Genomic DNA, 23510 nt, shown 5'->3' with positions numbered 1-23510 from the left:
GTAGGGGCAGAGGCAGGGGCAGGGCTCAGATGAGAGTGGAGACCCAAGGCCCCAGTCTGGGTACTCAGAGCCACACCCCATCTCACTGTGTTCAAGCAAGGAAACAGATAGAGATGAATCTTCTCCAGGATTCCTTCAGACTTAAGGTGATAACGATGGTTTAACTTAATGTCACCAACTGGGATTTTGGGTGTCATTGGTGGGACAGACAGCTTTGTGCTGCTTGCTTAATCTGCTATCTGATGGCAGACAGTTCTGCCATCCATCCTGCCAATGGCACGAAATGGCCTTGGCCACGCCCACTTCAGGCCAACCTCCCAAGATGGCAGCATCCCAGCCTTTCCATCACTGGAGGGAGGGGGGGAATGCTGACGCACTGGGTCTCCACAGCCCCTGGAAAACCCTGAAAAAATGAGGTGACAAGAGGCTCTAAGTTATTTTCAGCCACAGACACAGCCTGGAGTGGGGCAGGCCCCTGCCCAGCCTGCCAGGGGACCAAGCATCCTGCCATCTGCGGAGACTTTTGCTACCCAGCTGTGGGGAGCCCCTGAGTGCAGCAGAACGCCTCTGAGGTCACCTCATCTGGGCTAAAATGCTTTCGAGTTCACAGGGTGCTGGTGGCTCACACCTGCCTTCCTAGCTACTCAGGACGCTGAAAGCTGAGGACCAAGGCTTGAAGCCAGCCAGGGGCAGGAGAGCCCATGAGACTCTTGTCTCCAATAAACCACCTGGAGGAAAACAGAAATGGGGAAATGGGGCTGTGGCTTAAGTGGTAGCACACTAGCCTTGGGGAAAAAGAATCTCAGGGACAGCTCTGAGTTCAAGATCCAGACCACAGCACCAAAAAATACCTTCAAGTGTGTTTTCAACTCCAGCCGTTGTGACGAACATGTTCATTTATTAACCAACACCTCCCCAGACTTCTGCTCCTCCGCCTCAGAAAACCAAGTTCTAGTCCCAGCTTCCAGGAGGTTTTATTCCTTTAGATTCCACATCACACAGTCGTGGCCTGGATGCCTGGCTTATTTCAGCTAACCTAAATGTTTTCTGTATTTACTCTTGTGACTGCAAGACAGATGTTCCTTCCATTGCATATATGTACCTCACTTGATCCGTTTATCTGCAGACAGAAGCTGATGTTGATTTGTATCTCAGCCTCGGTGAAAACAATGCTGAAATCAACACATGAAGGTTTTTGGGTATATCAAGGCAGGACTGCTGTTAGTTCCACGATTAACTTTTCAAGAAGCCACTATACAGTTTTCCGCAATGGCATGTATTAATTTACATTCCACCACCACCATACAAGGGTTCCATTCTTCCTACATTCTCAACTGACAGGCTTTCTTCTGGACTGTCCATTTTGCTTCCTTAGTCCATAGGTCTGTCTGGACTACTGTAGCTTTGTAGCAATTTTTCATATTCAGTACAGTGATTTCTCCAGCTCTGCTCTTTTGTTCCCATGAACTCAAGATTCCTTTAGCTACTCAGGATGTTTTATGGTTTGGTACAAATTTTAGGATATTTTCCCCCATTTTTGTGAAAAATAATCATTGGAATTTTGATAAGGTTGCTGTGAATTTGTAGATTGTTTTGGGCCATGTGACCATTTTTGAAAATGTTAAATTCCTAAGGGAGGGAAGCATGTTCTAGAACATGTGGTATCTTTGCTTTCATTGTCTTCCTCAAATTCTCTCGTCAATGTTTTGTAGTTTGCTGACTATCGATCGTCCACAATCTTGGTGGTGGCTGTTGTTAGTATTTTGGTGGTACTGGAATTAAACTCAAGGCCTTGTACTTGACAGGCGGGTGCTCTAACCCTTGAGCCATACCTGTATCCTTTTACTTTTAGTTTGTCTTTCACCCAGAAGTTTACATTTTTGCAGTGACAGGCCTCAGACTGAGATCTTCCTATCCTCAACTACAAAGCAGCATGTCCTACCAGGTCCAGCCTAAACTCAGTCTAAACATTTTATTATGTTTGTGGCTCCTGTAAATTGGATTTCCCCCCTTAATTTCTTTCTTGGGTAGTGCATTGTTATCGTGTAGGTTGCAATGAACGAGTGTATGAATGTCTAATATTGTTTTTGATTATTCTGCATGAGCATTCAGAAATGGGATTGTTGAATATTATGGTATTCGACTTTCAATTCTTTCTGGAGAGACGAGTTCTCTCTTGAACCTGCTTCAGAGGTGCTCAGCTGTACACTCCCCAGAGCTGGCTCTGTCAAGGTCACTATGACCTTCACATGACAAGTACGTGTCATCCCTCCCCACCTTGACCCAGGGGCTCGCAGTCCTCCCTGGGCTCTTGGGACCTGCTCAGCCCCGTGGCTGTTTCTGCCTCCCAGTGCTGGCCCCTAGTCCCTCATGAGCTCACCCAGTCTCCACGCAGCAACGCGTCCACTCCGGTTCATACCTCCAGCACAGACTCACTCGTGGATTCCAGGCTCATACCGAGCTGCTTACCTGACTTCTCCCTCACATTACATATGAGTTTCAAATATCACTTGTGCCTGGGAAATTTCCAATTCCTAGGTTTTCCCGGTGCTTCCACTTCAGGAAGCTGGGCTTTACTCAGGGACTAGTTCACAGCCACAGCAGAGGAGTCTGTTGTCACCACCTGACAGAACCCGCTGAGCAGAACCCTCCGGGCTGACCACAAGCCCACCCATAGAGGACAGGGCCCTGGAGCCTGGCCCCTACTCCGCTCCCTGCCCCACACAGCCACACAGCTCCCCACACACAGACAAGCACAAAGCCAGAGCCCCCTGCAAAATACATGCGGGAGTTCCAAGCCTAGAATAGCTCCCGAGCAATTGTGACATTCATTATGCGCTGAACTGATGATACTCTTAGGGACATTATATAAGATGTGTTATTAACACTAATTTTACCTATTTTGGTTTTTAAAAATTAATTTATTGTTATAGAGGTGATGTACAGAGGAATTACATGAGTCAGGTAATGAGTACATTTCCTTTTGTACAGTGTCTTTTGTTCCCTCCTTCTCTCCCAGTCCCTCCCTCTCATCTCCACCCACCAGTTGTAGAGTTCACTTTCTTCAGTGTCCACTGAGTTCCACTGCTGCACTTTTTCATCCTTTTCCACTCGGGTTCTGTTCCCCCATCCTCCCACGATAAACATGTGAATACACCATGCATAAGGTACAGAAGACAGAATCATCACAAACTAAAAACTAAAAGAAAGCAAGCAAGCAAGCTTCTTGTTTTCAGATCTTGGAGTTTATTTCAGTGTACATATTATTTAATATAAGTACGAAGAGAGGCTTAGGCATTGAGCCTTTGTGTTCCTCTACAAAGACTATTATCTTTTGGTTTCACTGTATTTGAATATCTAGAATCCTGTGCAATTTGTTATATCCCAGTCCATTTTACCTCTAACTTCCATAAATCAGAGAGAACATGTGCTATTTGTCTCTCTGAGCTTGGTTTACCTCACTTAACATGCTTTATTCTAGTTTCGTCCTTTTCCCTGCAAATGACATTATTGTGTTCTTTCTAATGGCTGTGTAAAATTCCACTGTGTCTTGGGACCCCCCCTTTCTGTATCCACTCCTCTACTGTGGGCATCTGGGCTGTTTCCCTGTCTTGGCAATTTCCCATAGGGCCCCCCAAAGAACATGAAAGTGCAGGTGTATTTCTGGTGTTTAAAGGTGGCTCAGGTAAAGTTACAAAGATGACGTTGTGGCTCACAACACGTTCCCATGATGTTTTAAGGTTCAGGCCACGCACATCCTAAGCAAGTGCTCCACCACGGAGCTGCCTCCGGCCTTTGATTTCTAATGGACGACCTTATCCTGTAGCTAATGTTTGCTGGCAGAAAATGTGAGGTCTGAGAAAACCTGGGTCCTGAGCACTGCTCTGTGGGGATGGCGCCCCTACCCCCAGCAACTCAGGATCTTCCCATCTCCCTCCCTGGTGAAGGAGGCTCAGGCAGGGCCAGGACAGGGGGCCAGCAGTTTCTGCTGCTAAAATGTTTTTCAATTGCAGGAAGGCAGGCGACGAAAAGGAAGGGTGAGATCTAATCATCCAACCCACCCAGGTTCAGTGGGGAACTGTCCCCATGGGGTCCGGCTGCTACGGGATTGCCCAGGGGACGTAGGGCATTTTATAACAAGCCTTGGATGTGGTGCCACGTCATTTCAGATAGAGTGAAAGGCAACCTCTAAGACAGGGAAAGAGAGAAGGAGCTGTGGTCTGGAAACGTGGCTAGCTGCAGTCCTAAAACACGCCCCGCCCTGGACATTTGGGACAATGTCGGTGCCTGACTGGCCTTGCCCACGGCAGCAGGAGAAGCTGGAAGTCATTTGGGATGGCCAGGACAGGGACAGAGAGAGGGGCCAGTTGGAACCCAAAGAGGACAGAGAGCTTCCAGACCAGTTTTGTTTTATGTCTGGGCCCTGCTGTGGGTCAGAAAGAGTTGTTGCTATTCAGAAAACAATCAAAGAAATGCCCAGGTTCCTCCCTCAGACTCTGGAAAGATCAGCGCCCATGTGTGCCGCTGGCCTCTGTCCCAGACCCCTTCCTGCATGTGGAGTCGGCCTGAGCTACGCTCACGTGTTCTACCTGCCCTGGGCTTCTCCATGACCACCTCCAACCCATTTAACCTCAGTTACCTCCCTAGGCTCCATTCCCAAACCCTGCTGCGAGGGGTGAGAGGTGAGGGAGGGATTAGGAGTTGAGGAAGATCGGGGGCTGGGAGTTGAGGGCTTCCACACAGGAACTTGTTTGAGTGGCACAGACTCACCTATGCACCACCGTGGCATCACTGTGCAGATTAATGCATAGATTAACGGGTAAAAGGCATGCATTCCCCATACAGTAAATGCCAGCTGCCACCCAGCTTTCTGTGAGTCCCTGCAATTGCTAATGGGGCTAAGGGACAGGAGAACCAGTAATTCTCCTGGGAAGTAGGAAGTAGGCCTGGCTGGGGAGCACTGGCTCAGGCTGCCCCCACAGAGTCTCACTTTCCAGAAGGTGGAAGATTGCTAGCAGTCATCTGCCTTTCTCTGACTTTCTTACATCACGTACATAGCCAGCATCCACAGCCAGTGTCTGCAGCAGCCGGCAGAGCCCCCAGAGGGCTTAGTGAGAGCCACGGGTTCAGTGGTGCCCGAGTGAGTGAGTGAGTGAGGAGAGCCGCCCCCAGCCATGGCGAGAGCCCCTGCAGTATCAGGATTCCCACAGCCTGTTCTCAGGGTCACTGAACGCCATTCACACACATGCAGCCAGGAGCAGGGACACATGTCTGTAATCCTAGCACTGAGAAGGCTGACCAAGGAGGATTGTGAATTTGAGACCAGTCTGGGCTATGTAGCAAAACCCTATCACAAAATTAATATTAATGCTCATAAAAACGATGCCTCCATTGTAGCTACTTTAAGACTGTGGTATAGACACCAAGTATTTCTCTCCAAATTTATTAAAGGCATCAATTATTTTGACCTTATAATGACAAGTCCCTTGACAGTGCCTGAGTCCCTTTCTGTACATGGCCTGGTTTAGTGACCTTTTTTCATAGAATAACCCAGAAGGGGAAAGCTAATTCACAGTGGGGAAGCCTGATAGCCTCTTCCTTAGCCAGAAACCAAGTTCCACCTTCATAGATGGATTGGGCTGCTTTTTTTGAGCCCCTTGGGGTGTGTATATGGGGAGAACATTTCACCTCTTCAGAATTCTCCTCCCATTCCAGGATCTGTTGATTACACACATCCAGACTCAGGGCCAGTCTACAAAACCCTGACCCGCGTTCCATATTCTTCTTTGTGATTTTCAACAGGGTCTCTGTATGCAGCCTGGCTGCTCCAGGCCTGCCTAATGCAGCCCCCAGAATGCTTGGATCGCACCTGGCTCTGACTACTGTTCTCTAAGAGTTCTGATCCTGTGAGGTAAGAACAGACCAAGAAATGAGTCTTAGGCTGTGATATAATGAATCAGAAGCAGAAATGAACTTTGGCGGGAAAACTGGGAATGTGAATCAAGTCTGCCTTATGGCTTGGAAGCTGCTGTCTCCAAAGGTCCACAGTGTGAAGAGCTGGCTCCCAGAGAATTGGGAGGGAGCCATGCAGGGATGGATTTGGAATCTGATGTCATGATGGGGGGGGTAAGGGGGAATGGTGGGGGGTTTAAGGCTGGAAATGAGGCTCTGGAGCCTAGTTATAGGAAGTGAGTCACTTGGTATGTGTCCTGGGAAGCTATCTTGCCCCAGTCTCTGCTTCCTGGCTGCCATGAGGGAAGCAGCTCTCCTCTGCCCCATCCTCTGTCAGGATGTTTCTGCCTTGCCTCTGCCCCCCCACCAAAAAAAAACCCAGAGCCAGGCAACCAGTGAAGATAAGCCAGAATAAACCCTTCGGTTAGCTCAGGTATTCTGTCAGCAATGGAAATCCAGCTAATAAAGTCTGTGGTTAAAAATAAAATGTATGCTGTCTCAAAGATCTGGGGCTCGGTGGCAGACTGCTTACCTAGCATGTGAGCATTCCTGGCCTGGATTCAAATGCCAGCACTGGGGGATCAAGAGATCAGTCTCGCTGAGGCTCCCAGACACATGTCCAACACCTTATTAAGTTTTTGCATCTATCTGAAGACCCAGAACTGACATCCACTTCCATGAGTGAGGAGCCCAGGGCCCCTCCTCCAAAGGGCCTCCGTTCCTCAGTGATCAGAGGGACCTTCAAGCATCTCTCTTCTGTGGGGCTGAGGTCGGGCGAAGGCAGCTATTTATTGCACCTGGTGGTATCTATTAATACACCCAAATTCCTTCTCTCGAGCGGGGCTGCTTGAGGGAAGATGCTTTCCCAGTGACCTCAGCCTCTGGGCAAGCGCCACTGACCACAGCAAGCTTTCCTGGACACCCTGGGTGCCTTTTCAGATGGGCGATCTCATTGCACTGGCAAGGAGCTAAGCAACCCGATCACCCACATGGTACCCAGTGAGGTCACGGTCCCTGGCTGGGGTCACTGGACAGACATCTTCCAAGTGCAATATTACAAGAAAGCCAGTGGAGAAAGCATCTGGAGGGAGGCACTAGGAGGTGGGCAGAAGCAGGGGTCTTTTCTTGCTCTAACTGCCTGTCAATGGGCAGAAGAGGGGGGGTCTTGCTCTACAATTACAGGGAAGGGGACCAGTCATAAACCACCTGCCAAGGAATGGTAGGGTCCAAAACGTACTCTCAGTCCACCAGTTTGAATCCTGCCAGCCACAGTGAGCCTTTATCTACTACAAACTTGTTCTAAAGACCAGAACTCCCACATTTCTGTGATATAGGGCTGAGTTCATTCATTCATTCATTCACCTACTCATTTAGTAACTCATTTACTTGTTCACCAAACTACAGATCAAAGACATAGTAAAAATGGCAGGGTGGCTTTAGATGGTGGTGGGGGGCCACTGTCAAGGGTAGCCCATCCAAATGCTGATTGGTTAGCCACAGGACAGAGGTATAATTGCTCTGTCCCTGTGCCTAAGGCCCTCACTGGGCCCAGAGGCTTCACTGACTGACAGCCAGCCAGGCAGTCTGTAAGTATGGGTAGCACCACACACATGGTCTGTGGTGGTGTCATCCCGCTGGCTTCCAGATGTGTCGCCTGATACAGTCTCTGGCTGAGTAGCCAGAGTGTCACCCACCATGCATCTGAGTTCAGAGGGCAGGACCCTATGGGGCCCCACTTGCCTTACCTTGCACACCTCAAGACCACCTCTGGGCCCTCCACCCCACAGGGAGCTCAGGTCTAAGCTGACAATGCTAATGTGTTGTGCTGCTGGGCCATAGAGCTGCTAGCCTTTGATCCAAGTCTCCTGAAGAAGCCACAGATGTCTGGAATGTCTGTATTCTTAGGAAAGATACCCTCCATGGGATAATGCCAGCTCAGCCTTGGCCCTGGATGGCACAGCCCAAGGACTGCATAGACCCATCTCTGGTCATGTGTAAGGTGGATGAGCTTGTCTGCATTTGGATGTATTACCACGGAAGGTTTCACAGTAATAATAACTAAATAGGCCAAGTTTTGGTGACTCATGCCTGTAATTCTAGCTACTCAGAAGTCTGAGACCTGAAGATTGCTGTTCAAAGTCACACTGCACAGAGAAGTCTGCAAGACCCTCATTTCTATTAACTAGCAAAAAGCCAGATGTAGAGGTATGGCTCAAGTGATACAGTGCTAGTCTTTAGTGAAAAAGTTAAGCAATGGTGAGAAGCTCTGAGTTCAAGTCCCAATACTGGTACACACACACACACACACACACAGCAAGAGGTATCAGCCATGGAGTATCATGAGAATGGTACAGAGAAAAGATGTCAGCACACAAGGTGCTATATGCGAAGTCCCCTTGTGAGAACAGTAAGAATGGGGGCAAAGGCTGCATAGTGTGTTCTGGGGGTCAGTGGAAGCATCACCTGGGAGGGAGCTACAAAGACTCGGGGTGACTGGGAGGGGACCCTGGACAGTGACCTGGCATCTATTTCAGAGCTACGCTACGTGTCTTTGTGGGAGACACGAGGCCAAGTGAAATCCCATGGAAGTGTGGCTGCCACTGGTCTTTTGAGGTCCAGCACCTGTGCCAGGGAGCCTCTGTGGACTCCCCTGGAGGGTGGGGTGTTAATGGGTCTCTAGCCTCAGTCTCAAGTGGGGTGCTTTGTGTCCCTCTCTCCCCTCCGCCGCAAAGGATATACACAGGCAAAGGGCACATGCTGAATATGCATTGACCTTGGACTTCCAGCCTCCAGAGCTACAAAGACCAGCACCTGTCATGGACATCAATCTCTGGTGTCTTGCTAGAGCGGCGTTCACCCCTCGCCAGCAATGCTGGTACCTTCTGGAACACAGTGAAGCTATGGCTTCAATTCCTCCCATCTGCAGCTCTTTATAGAGCTTTCCGGCCCCTTGCCAGGTAGTCTAAGGGGTGAAAACCACAAACAGCTTGGTGGGGTGGCAGCGCTGCCTGCCTTGGCCCTGACAGCACCAGAGTGGAGCCTCTAGGACTCTGGAGCTCAAGGTATGGACCCAGCAGAAGGGAAGGTAGAAACCATTGGACACGTTCTGTGACCATGCTGGGGTCTGGGAGCTGCTGGCATCTGCAGGCAGGTGCCAGCATCACTAAGGAATATCCTTTGTGTGGAGACCACCCCCATGGCACAGTGTGACCTGGCCCCAAAGGTCACCAGAGCCCAGGCCGAGAACCTCCAAGTAAAACCAAGTATGAGAGGACTCTTCAGAACTGGGAATGTGTGGCCAGCACCTCGTGTCCACATGGCTATTTCTCTGGCTGGCTATACAGTTAAAAATAGGCAGGTAATTTAGGAGCTTCTAAGAGGTCATATAAGCCCAATGATAAAGGTAAAGGGCAGCCCAGGGATTGCAGGAGGCTGCCCAAGACTGAAGGGGCTGGAAAACATGATGGCATTGTTCTTGAATTCAGGACCAGGAAGCATGATGACAGTGAGCACTGAACACTGAGTACAGAACGGCCCCTGGGCCAGTCAGGCTTCCCATACCTCTAGCAGAAGACCTGCTACAAACAACCACAGAAGGGAGGGAGGACTTGGAGATTGGAGGCTCTGTCATGGTGGCAGGTGCACAGGTGTTACTCATCTCCTCATGGAGAGGAAGCAGAGAAGGGCCAGGGACAAGGAAGGTCACGAGGACACACCCCCAATCACCTACTTTCTCCCACTAGGCTCCACCTCTGAAAGTTTCTAGAACCTCCCAAATGGTGCCACCAGTTGGGGACCAAGTCTTTAAATATACTGGTTTCTTCTTTTTTAAAGCCCACCTAAACACTTTTGATGGCTTATGGCTGTCACAGGGGGGATCCCGTTCTGCTCTGTGTGTCCTGGAGGTGGCCTGTCCTCTCCTGGCACAACTTGCACTTCCCAACTTCAGACTCTCGACCAGACCCTGCTTGGGAAACGAAGCTCCGCCTCAGGTCTCCGGGCTGGAGGAGGCTGGCGTGTCACAGCTCAGCAGCATGAAAGGTACAGGCCTCAGGGGAAACAGCAGGGCAACCTACGTTTGTGCTGCTCTGACAGGCCGGGGGGGGGGGACCACTGTGGCTTGTGGGGAGTCCTGCTCACACCCCTCACACTCCTGCACCTGGCCACTGCTCAATCGCTCTCTGCTCCGTGTGCCAGTGCCTCTTACCTGCGCCTGATGGAGGCTCCAGAATGAAAAGGGGGAGGGAGGTGGGCAAGAGGAGAGAAGAGGCAGAGGCAGACACTACTGAGGAGGGGAAGAAAGTAACCGTGGCATCACAATGAATATCCATAGAGTGACAAGGAAAGACGACGTGGCAACTGGAAACAGAACACTGCGTCTGGACGGGGTGTCACATACCTGAGTCCCCTTTCAGGTGGGAGGATTGACAGTCAAAGGCCAGCTGGGGTTACAGGGTGAGTTCCTGGTCAACCCAGGCTATCTCAAAAACCAAGGGAAGAAGGAAAGAGGGAATGGAGAGAGGAAAGAAGACACTGGGTGCTGGTGGCTCACGCCTGTAATCCTAGCTACTCAGGAGGCTGAGATCTGAGGATCTCCGTTCAAAGACAGCTCAGGAAGGAAAGTCCCTTGGCCTCTTATCTCTAATTTACTATCCGAAAACTGGAAGTGGTGCTGTGGCTTAAAGTGGTAGGAAGCTAACCTTGAGCAGAAGCACTCAGGGACATCACCCAGGCCCAGCGTTCAAGCCTCATGCCCCACCCCCCCAAAAAAAAGAAAGAAAGAAAAAAAGGAAGGAAAAAGGCAGGCAGACTATTTTAAAAAGAAATAATACCTACCAAAACAAAACAAAAATAAGACCCCCCCACAAATTAAATGAGCAGGTCAACTTAATAGAAAGATTGAGTAACGTTCCATCAAGTCTAACCAAAAGATAAAACTATTAGAAAATAAGAATGAAAAGAATGTTCTCTGCAAATAAGAATCCTAGTAAGAGAAAACAGAGACAAAGGTAGAGGTGGAAAAAAAAAAAACCCTCACACATGAATCTCCTGAAATGTTAGACCGAGTGAACGCAGTCATTAGTAAACAGGAGGGAGGTTCCCCTGCTTCCAGCGGCTCGCGTGGCTCCAGTGGAGTGGTGAAGTGGCAACCTTGAGTAGGTAAAGCTAAGGCAGCGTGTGAGGCCCTGAGTGTGAGGTCCTGGTTTTAAATTTTACTGTTGTGGCACTTGCATTGGCTGATTTTTTGAACAGATAACAAGAGTCATGAAATTCAAACACGAAAAATTGGCACTGCCAGCAAACTACAGCCCCCTTTACCACCCCCCACCCCGCCTTCACCTCCCCACATTACCCTTTCCACCATCCGTTCACACCAGAAACTATCCCAAAGAGCATTTACAAGAATCTTCGTCATTCTCTGGGAAATTATTTTTAACCTAGAACTCTGTCTACAATCAAACTATCCATCAAGCGTGAGGGCAGAATGAAGGCATTTTTAGACATAGAAATACTTGGCAAGAACATTCTTGCTCAGCAAGCTACTGAAGGACACGTGCTGGCAAAATGAGGAACCATCCAAGGACGAAGACAATACACAGCCCAGGACATGGGAATCCACATAAGCAAGGGGCTAAAGGGGCTCTCAGGATGCAGGCCCAGCCAACCATGGCAGGGGAAAACATGGAACTGAGACCTGATAGATGACCTGATTGGTTCACTCATGTAGAAAATAGTATGACGGGCTCTCCAGAACCACCCGAGAAGAGCTAGCCAGGGGCAGACAGATAGCAATTTCAGAAAAGAAAATAGGAAAGCAGAGAGATGGTCAAGGGAGGGCATATCCTGGTCCCTGTGACCTGGCCGTGCAGCCAGAGAGACCACGTGTGACACTGACACTCTAGGTCCTGAACACACACCAGTGTGCTCGTTGTTCCAAGAACCTTCCCTCCCTCACAGCCCCCTGGGAGAACTGTGACTACAGGGACACGAAGACACAAAGTGAGCAGGTCACTGCCTCAGGCCCTGGAATGAGGGGCAGACTCAGAGCTTGTGCTCTAGAAACTTGATGCTGGCACTGTGCTACTAGCCCGACACGTGGCCAGAGGTCACATTGTTGAGCCCAAATGACAGTGACTGTAGTGCGATGATGGGGGGAATGGAAAGTGAGGAGAATGCCTGACCCAGGCTCACCCAGGCTGCCATCGCCAAAGGTCGAAGCCCTAAAATGGAGAACTCCAAAGCTGGGTGCCAGTGCCTCGTGTCTGTAATCCTAGTTTTCAGGAGGCTGAGATCTGAGGATCACTATTTGAAGACAGCACAGGCAGGAAAATGCATGAGAGGGCCAGGAGCATGACCTAGTGGTTGAATACTTTCATAGCATGCATGAAGCCCTGGGGTCAATTCCTTGGTACCATATACACAGAAAAAAAAAAAAGCCAGTAGTTCTGTGGCTCAAATGGCAGAGTGCTAGCCCAAGGACAGTCCCCAGGCCCTGAATTCAAACCCCAAGACTGGAAAAAAAGAGAAAGAAAATGCATGAGATTCTTATTTCCAATTAACCAGCAAAAAACAGGAGTAGAGTTGTGGTTCAAGTGGTAGAACACCAGCTTTGAGCACAAAAGCTCAGGGACAGCACCTTGAACAGCCCTCTGTTCAAGTCCCAGGACTGGAACAAAAAATAGACAATACAATTGAGAAACCATAGGTTTTATCAACAGTACTCTATAATATTAATATATAAAATATATTTATAAGATAAATACTTGACATAATAGCAGCACATTATTTAGAAAAATGAAGGTGACTACCAGGTCATTTAGGGTCTTACTGGTCCTTAAAGGATCTGGGTTTAGAGGGTGATATGAGAGGGAGTTTCAGTGACAGAAATGACAGGATCTGATAGGATTTGCCAGGATCTGCCACATTTCACGTGGGCCACACAGCTGCCAGGTGGAGAATGGCCTGGGAACAGGGTCAAAGGTGTATCATTTTGAAGAACTAAAAGTTTGTGTTTTTGTTTGCTTGTTTTTTAACAGATGAAAGACTGGGAAAACATATGGAGGTGAGAACAAGACCCTCTCTCAGCAAACCTTAGGCCTGAGGGCTTACAGGTCAGTTGGGGACAGAATCCCCAGGGATAGCAGGAGTTGGCTGTGCTGCAGGTGTCACCTGGATCCCATCTTGGAAGAAAGTGCTGCCCTGCCTCCCTCTACCCCCAGCATGCACCTTTGGCTGTGCTCCCGGGGCCACAGGCTCAGCCAGAGTCCAGGTCCCCAGTTCCCACCACAGGGCCCAGCCCTCCAGCCTCCATACCCAGACCCCACCCTCAGCACTGCACTGAAGAGTCAGGAGGAGGGGACAGCTGGCTCGGATAGAAATAGCTGAGGTGGGGCCACAGCTCTGTCCACAGATGAATTTTCTGACTTCCTCTCTGCCAGACGGAAGCCACTTTGGGGAATCCTGGGAATAGTTCAATGTCACAGTTCAAGGTCACAGGCCAGGAGTGCCTGCCTTGCCTCCTTCCCAGTGCTTCTCAGATGAGCCTTGCCAAGGGGCTACAGAAGGCCCCTTGGTCACAGATGGTGCCTGTGTGAGGCCAGATTTAGGTGAGGCGGGCCCCCTCATCTAAATCACCAGTCATAGGGGGGATGCATCCAGTCCTTGTCCTAGAAAAATCAAGCCAGGCACAGTGGCTCACACCTATAGTCATAGCTATTCTAGAGGCTGAGGTCTGAGAATCATGATTTAAAGTCAGCACAGGCAGTGAAGCTCCTGGGACTCTTATCTCCAGTTAACCAGCAAGTGAGACAGAAAAACAGAGGGACAGAGACAGAAAGAGAGAGCTGGGGATTGTGGGACACGGAGGCCCCCTCACGAGGACCGCAGTCACTGCTGGCATGGTCTGCCCAGGTGGTTGCAGTAGCTGACTGGCCAGCACTGCGCATGCAGGACACACAGGACTCCCTAGGGGAATGCAACACTATTTCACTCCACGGCAGAATGCTGAGGAGAAACGGAGCTGTTTCGTTGGTGGAACAGCAAGAGTGGCAGGAGGTGCTCAGAGGTGAGGTGGCGTGCCTGCCCAGAGCCAGCGTTCCTCAGTCTCCAAGGGCTGACCAGCTCTGCTTCTGACATCTGGACAAATTCCACCCCGACAGGGGATCAGGAGAAACCCAAGGCATTTGCAATAATATTATTTTTGGTGGTACTAGGGCTTGAATTTAGGATCTTGCACTTGCTAAGTCGGCATGCTACCATCTGAGCCAGGCCTCTAGCCCTTTTTGCCTTTCCTTATTGTCCAGCTAAGGATTTTGCCTTTGCTTCCCCTGCCCTTCCATCCCGGGCAGCCAGGAGGACGGAGGTGCAGCTCCACGCTCGGCTTGCTTGTGAGATACAGTTTCACTTTGCTCTTGGCTGGCCTGAAACCACGACCCTCCCGACCACTAACCGCCGAGTGCCGGGATTACAGGTATGGCCACCGTGCCCAGCTCACCTAGGGCACTGCAACAAGTCCATCTGCTCTGGACTGGCTGAGAGAGCGACCGGAGGAATGGTGAGATGGAAACATCAGGCCATGATATGTTTTCGTCCAGTCCTGGCAGGACTGAGTCCCCTGGCACTGTCCCCAGCCCCCGCCCCCGCCATGGCTCAGTCCTCCTGAAGACCTTGGCCTGGAAGCCCCCACTTCTTTACCCACCCTGCCTCTACCTCAAGGGCTCCTGGTTTCTATTCAGGCTTCCATTGCTTTCCCAGGGCTTCGGGTCAGCTGGCTGGTCACAGACCTGTCAAGGGACCTGGGGGGGGGGGGCAGCGGAGCCCAGTGACCACAGGGGTGTCACAGGGGCCCCGGCGAGGGGAGGGAGGAGGGTTCCAAGGTGCTACTTCTAGTTCTCAGGGAAAGCCAGCAGAGGAGGCCATGCAGAGGCTTCTCCACACCAGCCAGAGGATGAGGCCACCACGGGAGACAGCGCAACACAGCCAGAGGTTCATCCAGAGAGTCCTGAGCTTCTGGGGAGGCCCCTGCCCCAGCCTTCCTGCCACAGTAGTCCGGTAAGCAGGGTTTTAATCTAAGCAGCCAAAGCATTAGCTTATTGACATATCCTTCAGGAAGCCACAGCCATCTCTCTCGCTTTCCCTGCCTCCCGCCCCTCTCCCACTTTATGTGGTTGCTGGTCGTGGGGCTCAAAGTCAGGGCTGTTCTTGAACTTTTTTTTTTTTTTTTTTTTGCCAGTCCTGGGCTTGAGCTCAGGGCCTGAGCACTGTCCTTGGACTTTCTCAAGGCTAGATCTCTACCACTTGAGCCTCAGCACCACTTCCAGCTTTTTTCAATGTATGTGGTACCAAGGAATCGAACCCGGGTCTTTGTGCATGCTAGGCAAGCACTCTACCACTAGGCCCAACTCCCGGCCTGTGTCCTTGAACTTTTATGCTCGAGGCTAGCACTCTACCACTTTGAGCCACAGCACCATTTCCAGTTTTCTGGTGGTTCATTGGCGATGAGAGTCTCAGGGACTTTCCTGCTGCGGCTGGCTTCAAACCACCCTCCTCAGATCTCACCCTTCTAAGTAGCTGCGATTATAGGCATGACCACTCAATACCCTGCTTTGTTCTCTCCTTTGCAAAGCAGATCTTCTCCCTGTCTTCTTCTAGTACTGTGATCTACAGGTCCCCAGCTCCCCTTCTTCTCTGAGAGAGGGTCTCACTGTGTTGTCCAGGCTGGCCTTGAGCTTGTAAGGGCTGCGATTACAGATGTGTGCCAGCATGCTGGTCTCCACCAGTGTGACTGAAGTCCTTGAGGACAGATGCTTGTCTACACACACACATACACACACACGGACAGGGATTTGGACATCATGACAGGGATCTGTTGAGTTGCTCAATTAACCGGAAAGTCACAGGAACTCTGGAGGAGTTGGTGGATAGACGTTTGGCCTCTGGATAGTGATTTTAATTTTCACACCTGGGAAATGGAGTGAGCATTGTCCCATGGCTCCCTCCCAGTCCCAGTGCCTGTCACTCAGTACTGGCAGAGGCCACATCTGAGGCTGGCTTTTGTTGGGATGGGCATGGGGGCCTGGACACCCTGCCCTTCGTGCCCTGGGCATGGGTTCCTGGCCTTTCTTTATTCTAAAACAGAGGGTCTGAGAGGGGAGGAGGCTCCTGTCCAGCCACAGCAGTGAGGGGGAGCAGTCTGAATCCAGGTCTGCCTCCAGACTCCCTCTCTGTCACAGCTGTCTGCTTCCCAGGATACAGACAGGGGCCCGGGCCAGGCGACCATCCCCCCCCCACCCACCTCCCGCCCCTTCCATCTATTTTTGTAAAACCAGCAGATAGGAGGCCACTTGGGAGACGTCTCCAAACTGCCCATGTCCATAACTGCTGATGGCTAGCGAAGTCCAGGCCTGCACAGCACCTTGGGTCCCCCCACACGGCCGCCCGGCCACACACTGAGACTGTCCTCAAAAGCGAGTTACATTCATGCTACTACATTGAGTAAATGTCTATCTTTAGCCAGAGATCCTTCAAGTGCCACAGACTTCTTTTGTTTTGAATCAATGCAACCAACGCTGACAGTGCCTACTGTCTGGCTGTGGTGAGCTCTTGCGATATAAAAGACAGACATTGCCTGCCTGGGTGTCACCTTTGACTGGCAGCCTGGGGATCCAGGCAGAGGCAGGAGATGCCCTAGGTGACATGGGAGAGCCACGTGTGAGAAGGTCTTACAGAGGACAGGGCATGGACTCTGGGCTTCAAGGGATGGATAGGAGTTTGCTGGGAAGTCCCTCATTCAATATTCACCAAATGCTGACGGCTTCATGTTCATGAAGCTAACCCAGGACTTGCAATGACAAACACCTAAGAAGCCATTAGAAACTCCAATAAATATCTGTCTGGTGGCAACCACACCACTGTCTAAATTGCCATGTGGGAATGAGGGTCGGAGGGCTGGTGGTCCACGGCGCTTCGGAGGCTGGTGGAGGGGTAGGCTTTCTAGGTAACAGCGGCACCGCACGGGAGTCACAGCGGGGCGCGGGCAGCGGGCAGCGGGCAGCGGGCAGCGCGCCGGCCCAGCCTTTGTCCCCGGCCCGCGGCCGCCCCTCCCGCGCGTCTGCGCAGCCTTCGCCGCACGCACATTGTTTCCCCCAAGGACGCACCCGCGGATCCGCGCCATCACGACCCACGCCACCCGTGCCATCAACTCTGCCCAGGAAACTTTGCCGACGCCTCCCGGGCACCGGACGGGCCTGGCTTCTCGGCTCCCAGACCCGGGGTTTGCAGAGGCCCCGAGTCCACCCCAAGCCGCCCGCGCCGTGGTCACCACCCACCCCACCGGCCATTTCGGTCGGGCCACGCGGCGCCCTCGGCCGGCTTAAGGCCTGTCCCTCCCGCGCGCGGCACAACAAAGCGGCCACGGGCCACCGGCCACGGGCCGGCGCCGCGCGGGTGGGCGCCGCGCGGGAGGCTGCGCCATCGGCTGTCACCGGGGCGAGGACCGGCGCCGGCCCGCAGGCCGCGGGGAGGGCGCGAGCCGAGTCCCGCGCGGGGGGCGGCCGGGCACGGCCGGGGCTGGCGCGGGACGGCCGGGGACCGCGGGGACGGCGGGACGCCGACCGGCCCCGCGCCCCGCTCACCTCGCGCGCGATCTGGTTCAGCGCGTCGTCCTCCGCCGTCAGCCGCTCCCGGTTGGGGAGCCGCCTGCGCCCCGAGCCCTGGGTGCCCATGTCCGCCGCCGTCCGCCGCTGCCGGGCCGTCGCTAGCCCAGCTCGGGCCGCGGCCGCTGCGCCGCCCCTCGCTCCCCTCCTCCGCCGGCGTCATGGCGTCAGCGGGCGCGGGGCGCACGCGGGGACAGGGCCGGGGGCCGGGCGCTGAGGCCAGGGGAGGAGGCCAGGGGGGGGGCGAGGCGGGGCGGGGGGCGGCGGCAAGGACCCGCGAGGAACCCCTGGGGCTGGGAAGGGGCGCCAGAAGTGAGGGGTTAGAGGGGGCGGGAGATGCGCGGGCGCATATGGGAACGGGCCAGGGGAGGAGGCAGGGGCCCGCAGGGAGCCCCAGGACATGGCCTGTTCACGGGGGCGGGGTGGGGGGTCGGGACCCGCAGAGAACTCCTGGAGTTGGGCTGGGCCGCCAGAAATGGGGGGCAGGTGGTGCCGGAGATGGGCAGGACTGGGTCTGGTGGCCCAGAGGGCTGTGAGAGGAGGGCTAGGCGCAATGCAAGCCCAGCGGGTGACCCCCCCTCCAGATGACCAGGCAGGGTGGGGGTGTTGGGAAAGGGGAGCCCGGATCGGGTCCAGGTGCCTTTGAGACCCAGCTCTGCCAGCTGCGCACGCCACCCTAGTGCCCTAGGCATGCTCTGCTGCCAGGTCAGGGCACTGTTCCTCCCTTTTAGAGAAGAGAAACTGAGGCTCAGAGAGGCTGTACAGCCAGCCAAAGGCAGTCTGGAGCCCAGGTCCGCCCCCGGGGCCTTGTGGCCCACCCTCTCCGGGTCCGGCGCAGGAGCCTCTGGAAATCACCAGTGTATGCCATTGGCTGACTTGGTGCCCTGATCACCAAGCCTCGTCCCAGAGTCCCAGTCACTCTCCAAGGGCCTGGTGCCTTCCTCGCTTTTAGTAAGTACTGAATAATTAGGAAGGAAGGAAGGAAGGAAGGAAGGAAGGAAGGAAGGAAGGAAGGAAGGAAAGAAGGAAGGAAGGAAAGAAGGAAGGAAGGAAGGAAGAGACTTTCCCAAGTTGTCTGGTGCCCTCCTCCGTGCTCTGGAAGTTGTCTGGAGTGCATGGCAGAAGAGTGCACTGAACAGACAGGTAAAGTTTTTCCCATGTTTCCCAGCCATCCCCTGCCAGTCCTGGGACTCGAACTCAGGCCCTCTCGCCCTCGCTTCGTTTTTACGCTAGACGTTGATGCTCTACCACTCGCTTCTGGCGTTTTGCTGGTGAATGCCAGTCTCTCTGGTTCGTCTCCCTTGGCTGGCTTTGAGCTGAGAGCCTCAGATCTCCATCTCCTGAATACCTAGGATTTCACCTTTGGTCTGTCTTGAATTCGATGAGGAAGGCACCTGCAGAGGCTCCTAAGAAAGCCCCAGAGGCATCTGAGGATCAGGGAGGACTTCAAGACGCCTGGGTCTGGGAGGGAAGCAGAGACATCAGGGACCTATGATCATTTCCAGCCAAGTGATGTGGCCGGTGGTGTGGTCCTTAGCAAGGTAACAGGGAAGGAGGGAAGGAGCCATTAAGACGGACACCCTCTAGGTGGTAGCCAAGCTGCTGCAGGTGTTTTGCCAGCAAAAAGTGGCGAGGCGAGTGACACAGAGATGTATAGGGTGCTGGGGCAGCAGAGGCCAGCGGTGTGTCCATCACTGCTCCCCTGGGGCTCGAGCCTCACGGGGCATGCACGGGCAGAAGGGAAGTCCCCAGGATTCTGATGCACAGCACATCACCCACGTGTGTTCAGTGGTGCATTCCTGGCTGGAGAAGCCCAGGGCACTGGCCGTCCTTCTCTGCCCTGGCCTACGGGCGCTTCTCACCATTTCCCCAGCCCCAGGGGCTCTGGAGGCTCTCCATCCGACCAACCCGCTGCTACCTGTGGGGTCACGCCTTCTTTCAGCCACACTGCCAGGGCCTGGTGGGAGGCTGGCTGGGGTGGGTCAGGGGACACCCAGCTGCTGCTGCTCTAGAGGAGGAAAGGGTGCCAGAAGGGTGGGGCTCCTTGTCCAAAGCTTGACCAAAGTTCCAACATATGCCTACTGAAAAATGTCTCTCTGACCCCAGGCCCTCCTCTCCTCCTCTCCCCTCCCCCTCCTCTCCCTTCCCTCCTCTCCCTGCTGTGCATCGGAACTCTTCTCCCACCCTGCAATTCTCCTGAAGTCATGCTAAGAGGACAGGAGCTGTGGCTTCACATGCTGAGCCCATGCCCACTGTGTGTGAGTGACATCTGGGCATGTGCAGGGTGTCCTGTCCCGGTCCCTTCTCCTTTTCTCCAAAGTTGTCTGCACACTCACGAGCTCAGGGACTGGCCAGGGGTGTGTCTGGACAGTTATTGGCCCTACATTTACATTGAATTCATTAATTTATTTATTTCGGCCCTGTTCTTACCTTTTTTGCTCAAGGCTGGTGTTCTACCACTTGAGCCACAGTTCTGTTCTAGGTGTTTTGGTGGTGATGTGGGAATAAGAGTGTGTTGGGCATTCCTGCCCAGGCTGGCTTTGAACTGGGAGCCTCAGATCTTAGCCTCCTGAGTCGCTAGGATAACAGGCATGAGCACATTTACTGACTGCCATGGTTGGCACTGGCTCGTTTTAGCCCTTAGTGCATAGATAGCTCTCAGCAAATACATTTTCTGATTTTGGAGACTATTGAGCAGGATGCAGGAGATAACCTTAGACTGTATAAGAAGAAAATATTAAAACTTGCATGAATAGGCATTAATATTAAATGTTACCAATTTTTGTATATTAACTCAAATTAAGTGATCACGTATCAGCTCACAATGATATACAAAGTATTTCCAAGGCCTAGCGGTGCCTTTTTGTCATTCTGTATTTTTTATTTTGATGCATTTTAGTGGACCAGGCTAAGCACATTTATGGCTCATGTAACTAGATTTGACTAAGACTCAGAGAAGACAGCTGGCTTTCAAAGATTTTGAAGATTCCCTAAAAGATAATCCCCCCAAGTCTCTCCACCCCCTCCCCGCTAATAAAATTTCCCAAGACAATGAGAACCATGGTTTTTGCTCTGGTTGGGAACTCTCCGTTGGCTATCACATATGACGTGTGGAATAAGCACAGTGGTGCCTACCTGTAATTCCAGCCATTTAGGAGGTAGAGATGGGAGGGTCACCATCTGAGGCCCGCCTGGGCAAAAGTGAGAGCTTCCAGCTGAGACAAAATACGATAAAACTAAAATCAGGGGTTGTGGCTCACGTGGTAGAGTACTGGTGTAGCCGGGGTGCTCCCAAATGGAAAAGAATACTTACCATCACCAACACCATTGACTGTCACTATCCTATCACTGCTTAGCCTATTTTCAACTGGATAGATTTGCTAGCTTGACATGTGGGCTTTGAACATAAGTGGTGTATAAACAAATACACAAATACTTGTGGGAGTGTTTAACAACATGTTCTCATCTGGGATGGAGAGGTAACTCAGTGCTAGAGTTCTTGCCTGGCAAGGACCAGGGTTCCACCTGAAGCCCTGGGTTTGATCTCTAGCAACACACACGCACAGCTTTATTTTGCTTTGAGGGAGTTGGGTTGAACCCAGAGGATTGTGCTACAAGCCTGCTCCCACCACACTCAGAGCACCCCAGCAGCGACCCAGAACCAGGTTTACCTCTTCTGTGTCCCTAGTGGGTTTCGGTCAGGGTTATGGATTGAGGAGAGTGGGGGGGGGTGCTTGAACTCAAAGCCTGGGTCACTATCCCGTAATATTTTGCTCAAAGCTAATACTCTACCACTTGAGCCACGCCTTCACTTCCAACGTTTTGTTGGTTACTTGGAGATAAGCATCTCACAGACTTCCCTTCCTAGGCTGGCTTTGCACCACAGTCCTCAGATCTCATCCTCCCAGAGTAGCTAAGCCTACAGGCGTGAGCCACAAGTGATAAGTTCAACTTTCTTTTTACTCTCAGAAGGCAAGCACTATGGATAGTTATTCACTAGTAAGAAACTCAGTTTCCTTCAGCACTAAAGTCAATTAGTTAGTCAAACTATTGAATCAATTGGTCTTTCAAAACAAGATGACAAAAAGAAATGCTTTTTTAAACACAGGTGACAGAGGACTTTCCATGGAACACTGGCTCCTGCCAAATGGTAATAAAGCTATGTCAAAATAATCCTCCTGCCAATAGCAATCATAAATCTTGAAGCAAAGAAATAGCAATTGGAGATGCTGGGGCATCATCAAATGCAGACAGAGATGGATGGACCCAGACACGGCCTTTGGAAACAGGAAGGTAAGCCATGCGGCCTATGTTTCCCCAGGGACTTTCTGTCTTTAAGCATGCTGGCAATCGTGTAAGCCAGCATTGAGGAGTCACAGGCCAGGGTCAAGGGCTACGGTACAGCTACAGCTTCAGATCAAGAGCCCCAGAAAAGGGAAAAGGGATCCATGGAAGATTGAGTTTCAAGATATAGTTACCAGACTCTGTGGCTGAGACCTGAGTCATATGTGTTTGGGGAGGGGAGGGGCAGGGCGGGGAAGGGAGTGGTGAAAGCCTCTGGAAGGAAAGCAACAGCTGGAAGTCTGCAAGAGCCGAGCAGAAGCATCAACAGTGCTGAGGTAGTCAAACTAGAGATTTGGATTTCAGGGACTTGGTGCTGTGGCTTGGAAGCATTGCCCAAGGGCACAGGTGTTGAAGGCTTGGTTGCCAGGAGATGCTGATTTAGAGAAGTGGTAGAAGTCTTAGTGGGTGTGGCCTGAAGGGAGGAAGTTGGGATATGGAGGCGTGGTCTTGAGGGGGCTATTGGGAGCCTGGTCTCCTCCCTTCATGGCTTCCTGGCACCCTGAGGAAAGAAGCTTTGCTTCTTCATGGTGTTCTTCTGGCTTGCTAAAACCGCACAGAACCAAGTGACCATGGACCAGAACCTCCAAAGCCACAAGTCAGGCCAGATGCAGTGTTACCTCAAGTGGGAGATTGGGAGTTTGAGGCCAGCTTGGGCAACACAGGAAAACGCTGTCCCCCCAAAAAAAAATTAAATTAAAAAGCCCCATGAGCCCAAACAAACTTTCCCTCCTAGGAGATTGTTTGTATCAGGCATTTTTTTTTCTTTTTACAGGATGCTGGTGCTTGGTAAACATCCCAGCCCTGAACTGACATCCGGAAGGATTTGCGTCTTCACAATGAGGTCACCGTTCAGGACTATGAGGGGTGACAGCACAGCCAGTCCAGACACGCAGTAACATAGCTTAGAACCAAATCTCAGCAAGACGAAGGGGACTCACAGGATCAAGAGGAGCCAACCACCGGCTAGAACCAAATTCAACCCTCTTCAGAGAGGCTACAACAGAATCCAGAGTCTTTGTAAAAGGTTGCCTGCCCTCTCCAGTGCAAAGAATCGGTAGACAAGACAAATCTTTAAGAGGAAAAAAAACTCATTGGAAATGATTCTTGAATAACTCAGATGTTTGGACTATTATGGAACAATGCGAACGATGGACATAATTGATAAAGGTATAGAAAATTTCAGTTGAGATTTGGGGAGTCTGAAAACAAACCAGAGGGATGTGGTGGCATGTGTCTGTGGTTCTGGCCACTCAGGAAGCTAGGTGGGAGCATCACACTTGAGCCCACAAGTTCCAGGCCGGGCTGAGTCACAGTATGAAGAACCATATGAGCAAAATGGAGGCTATACACCCCAAAGTACATTTGCAGTTAAAACCTTCATGAATAGGCTGGGTTTGGTGGTACAAATCTGTAATCCCAGTTGGTCAGAAGGAAGAGGCAGGAAGATTGGGAGTTCAAGGGAAACCAAGGCAAAATTAGAACAAGAACCTATCACAAACCAACAGGCTGGAAACGATGTAGTTCACGTGGGAGAGAGCTTTCATAGCTGTCATAAAACCT

At 51.9% G+C, this 23510-nt stretch overlaps 1 protein-coding gene across 17 annotated transcripts in view; it reads right to left on the bottom strand.

Annotated features, from left to right (window-relative positions):
- The window catches only part of Lrrfip1 (LRR binding FLII interacting protein 1), a 108630-nt gene extending 90907 nt beyond the window's left edge, over positions 1 to 17723 (bottom strand). For 3 of the 17 annotated variants that reach the window (XM_090355124.1, XM_090355126.1, XM_090355125.1), the window contains exon 1: positions 17586 to 17709. In XM_090355124.1, coding sequence (XP_090211250.1) covers positions 17586 to 17675 — 90 coding nt within the window. In that variant the 5' untranslated portion in view covers positions 17676 to 17709. Of the gene's footprint in view, positions 1 to 17585 lie in introns of all 17 variants that reach the window. The other 14 variants (XM_090355127.1, XM_090355129.1, XM_090355128.1 and 11 more) reach the window with 10 other exon arrangements.
- Positions 17724 to 23510: the final 5787 nt, after the last annotated feature.

This window comes from Megascapheus bottae, chromosome 21, assembly GCF_031878675.1.
Source record: "Megascapheus bottae isolate mThoBot1 chromosome 21, mThoBot2.hap1, whole genome shotgun sequence".
Lineage (NCBI taxonomy): Eukaryota > Metazoa > Chordata > Mammalia > Rodentia > Geomyidae > Megascapheus > Megascapheus bottae.
Note: the sequence above shows the minus strand (reverse complement) of the source record. Positions and strands in the feature narration are given on the sequence as shown.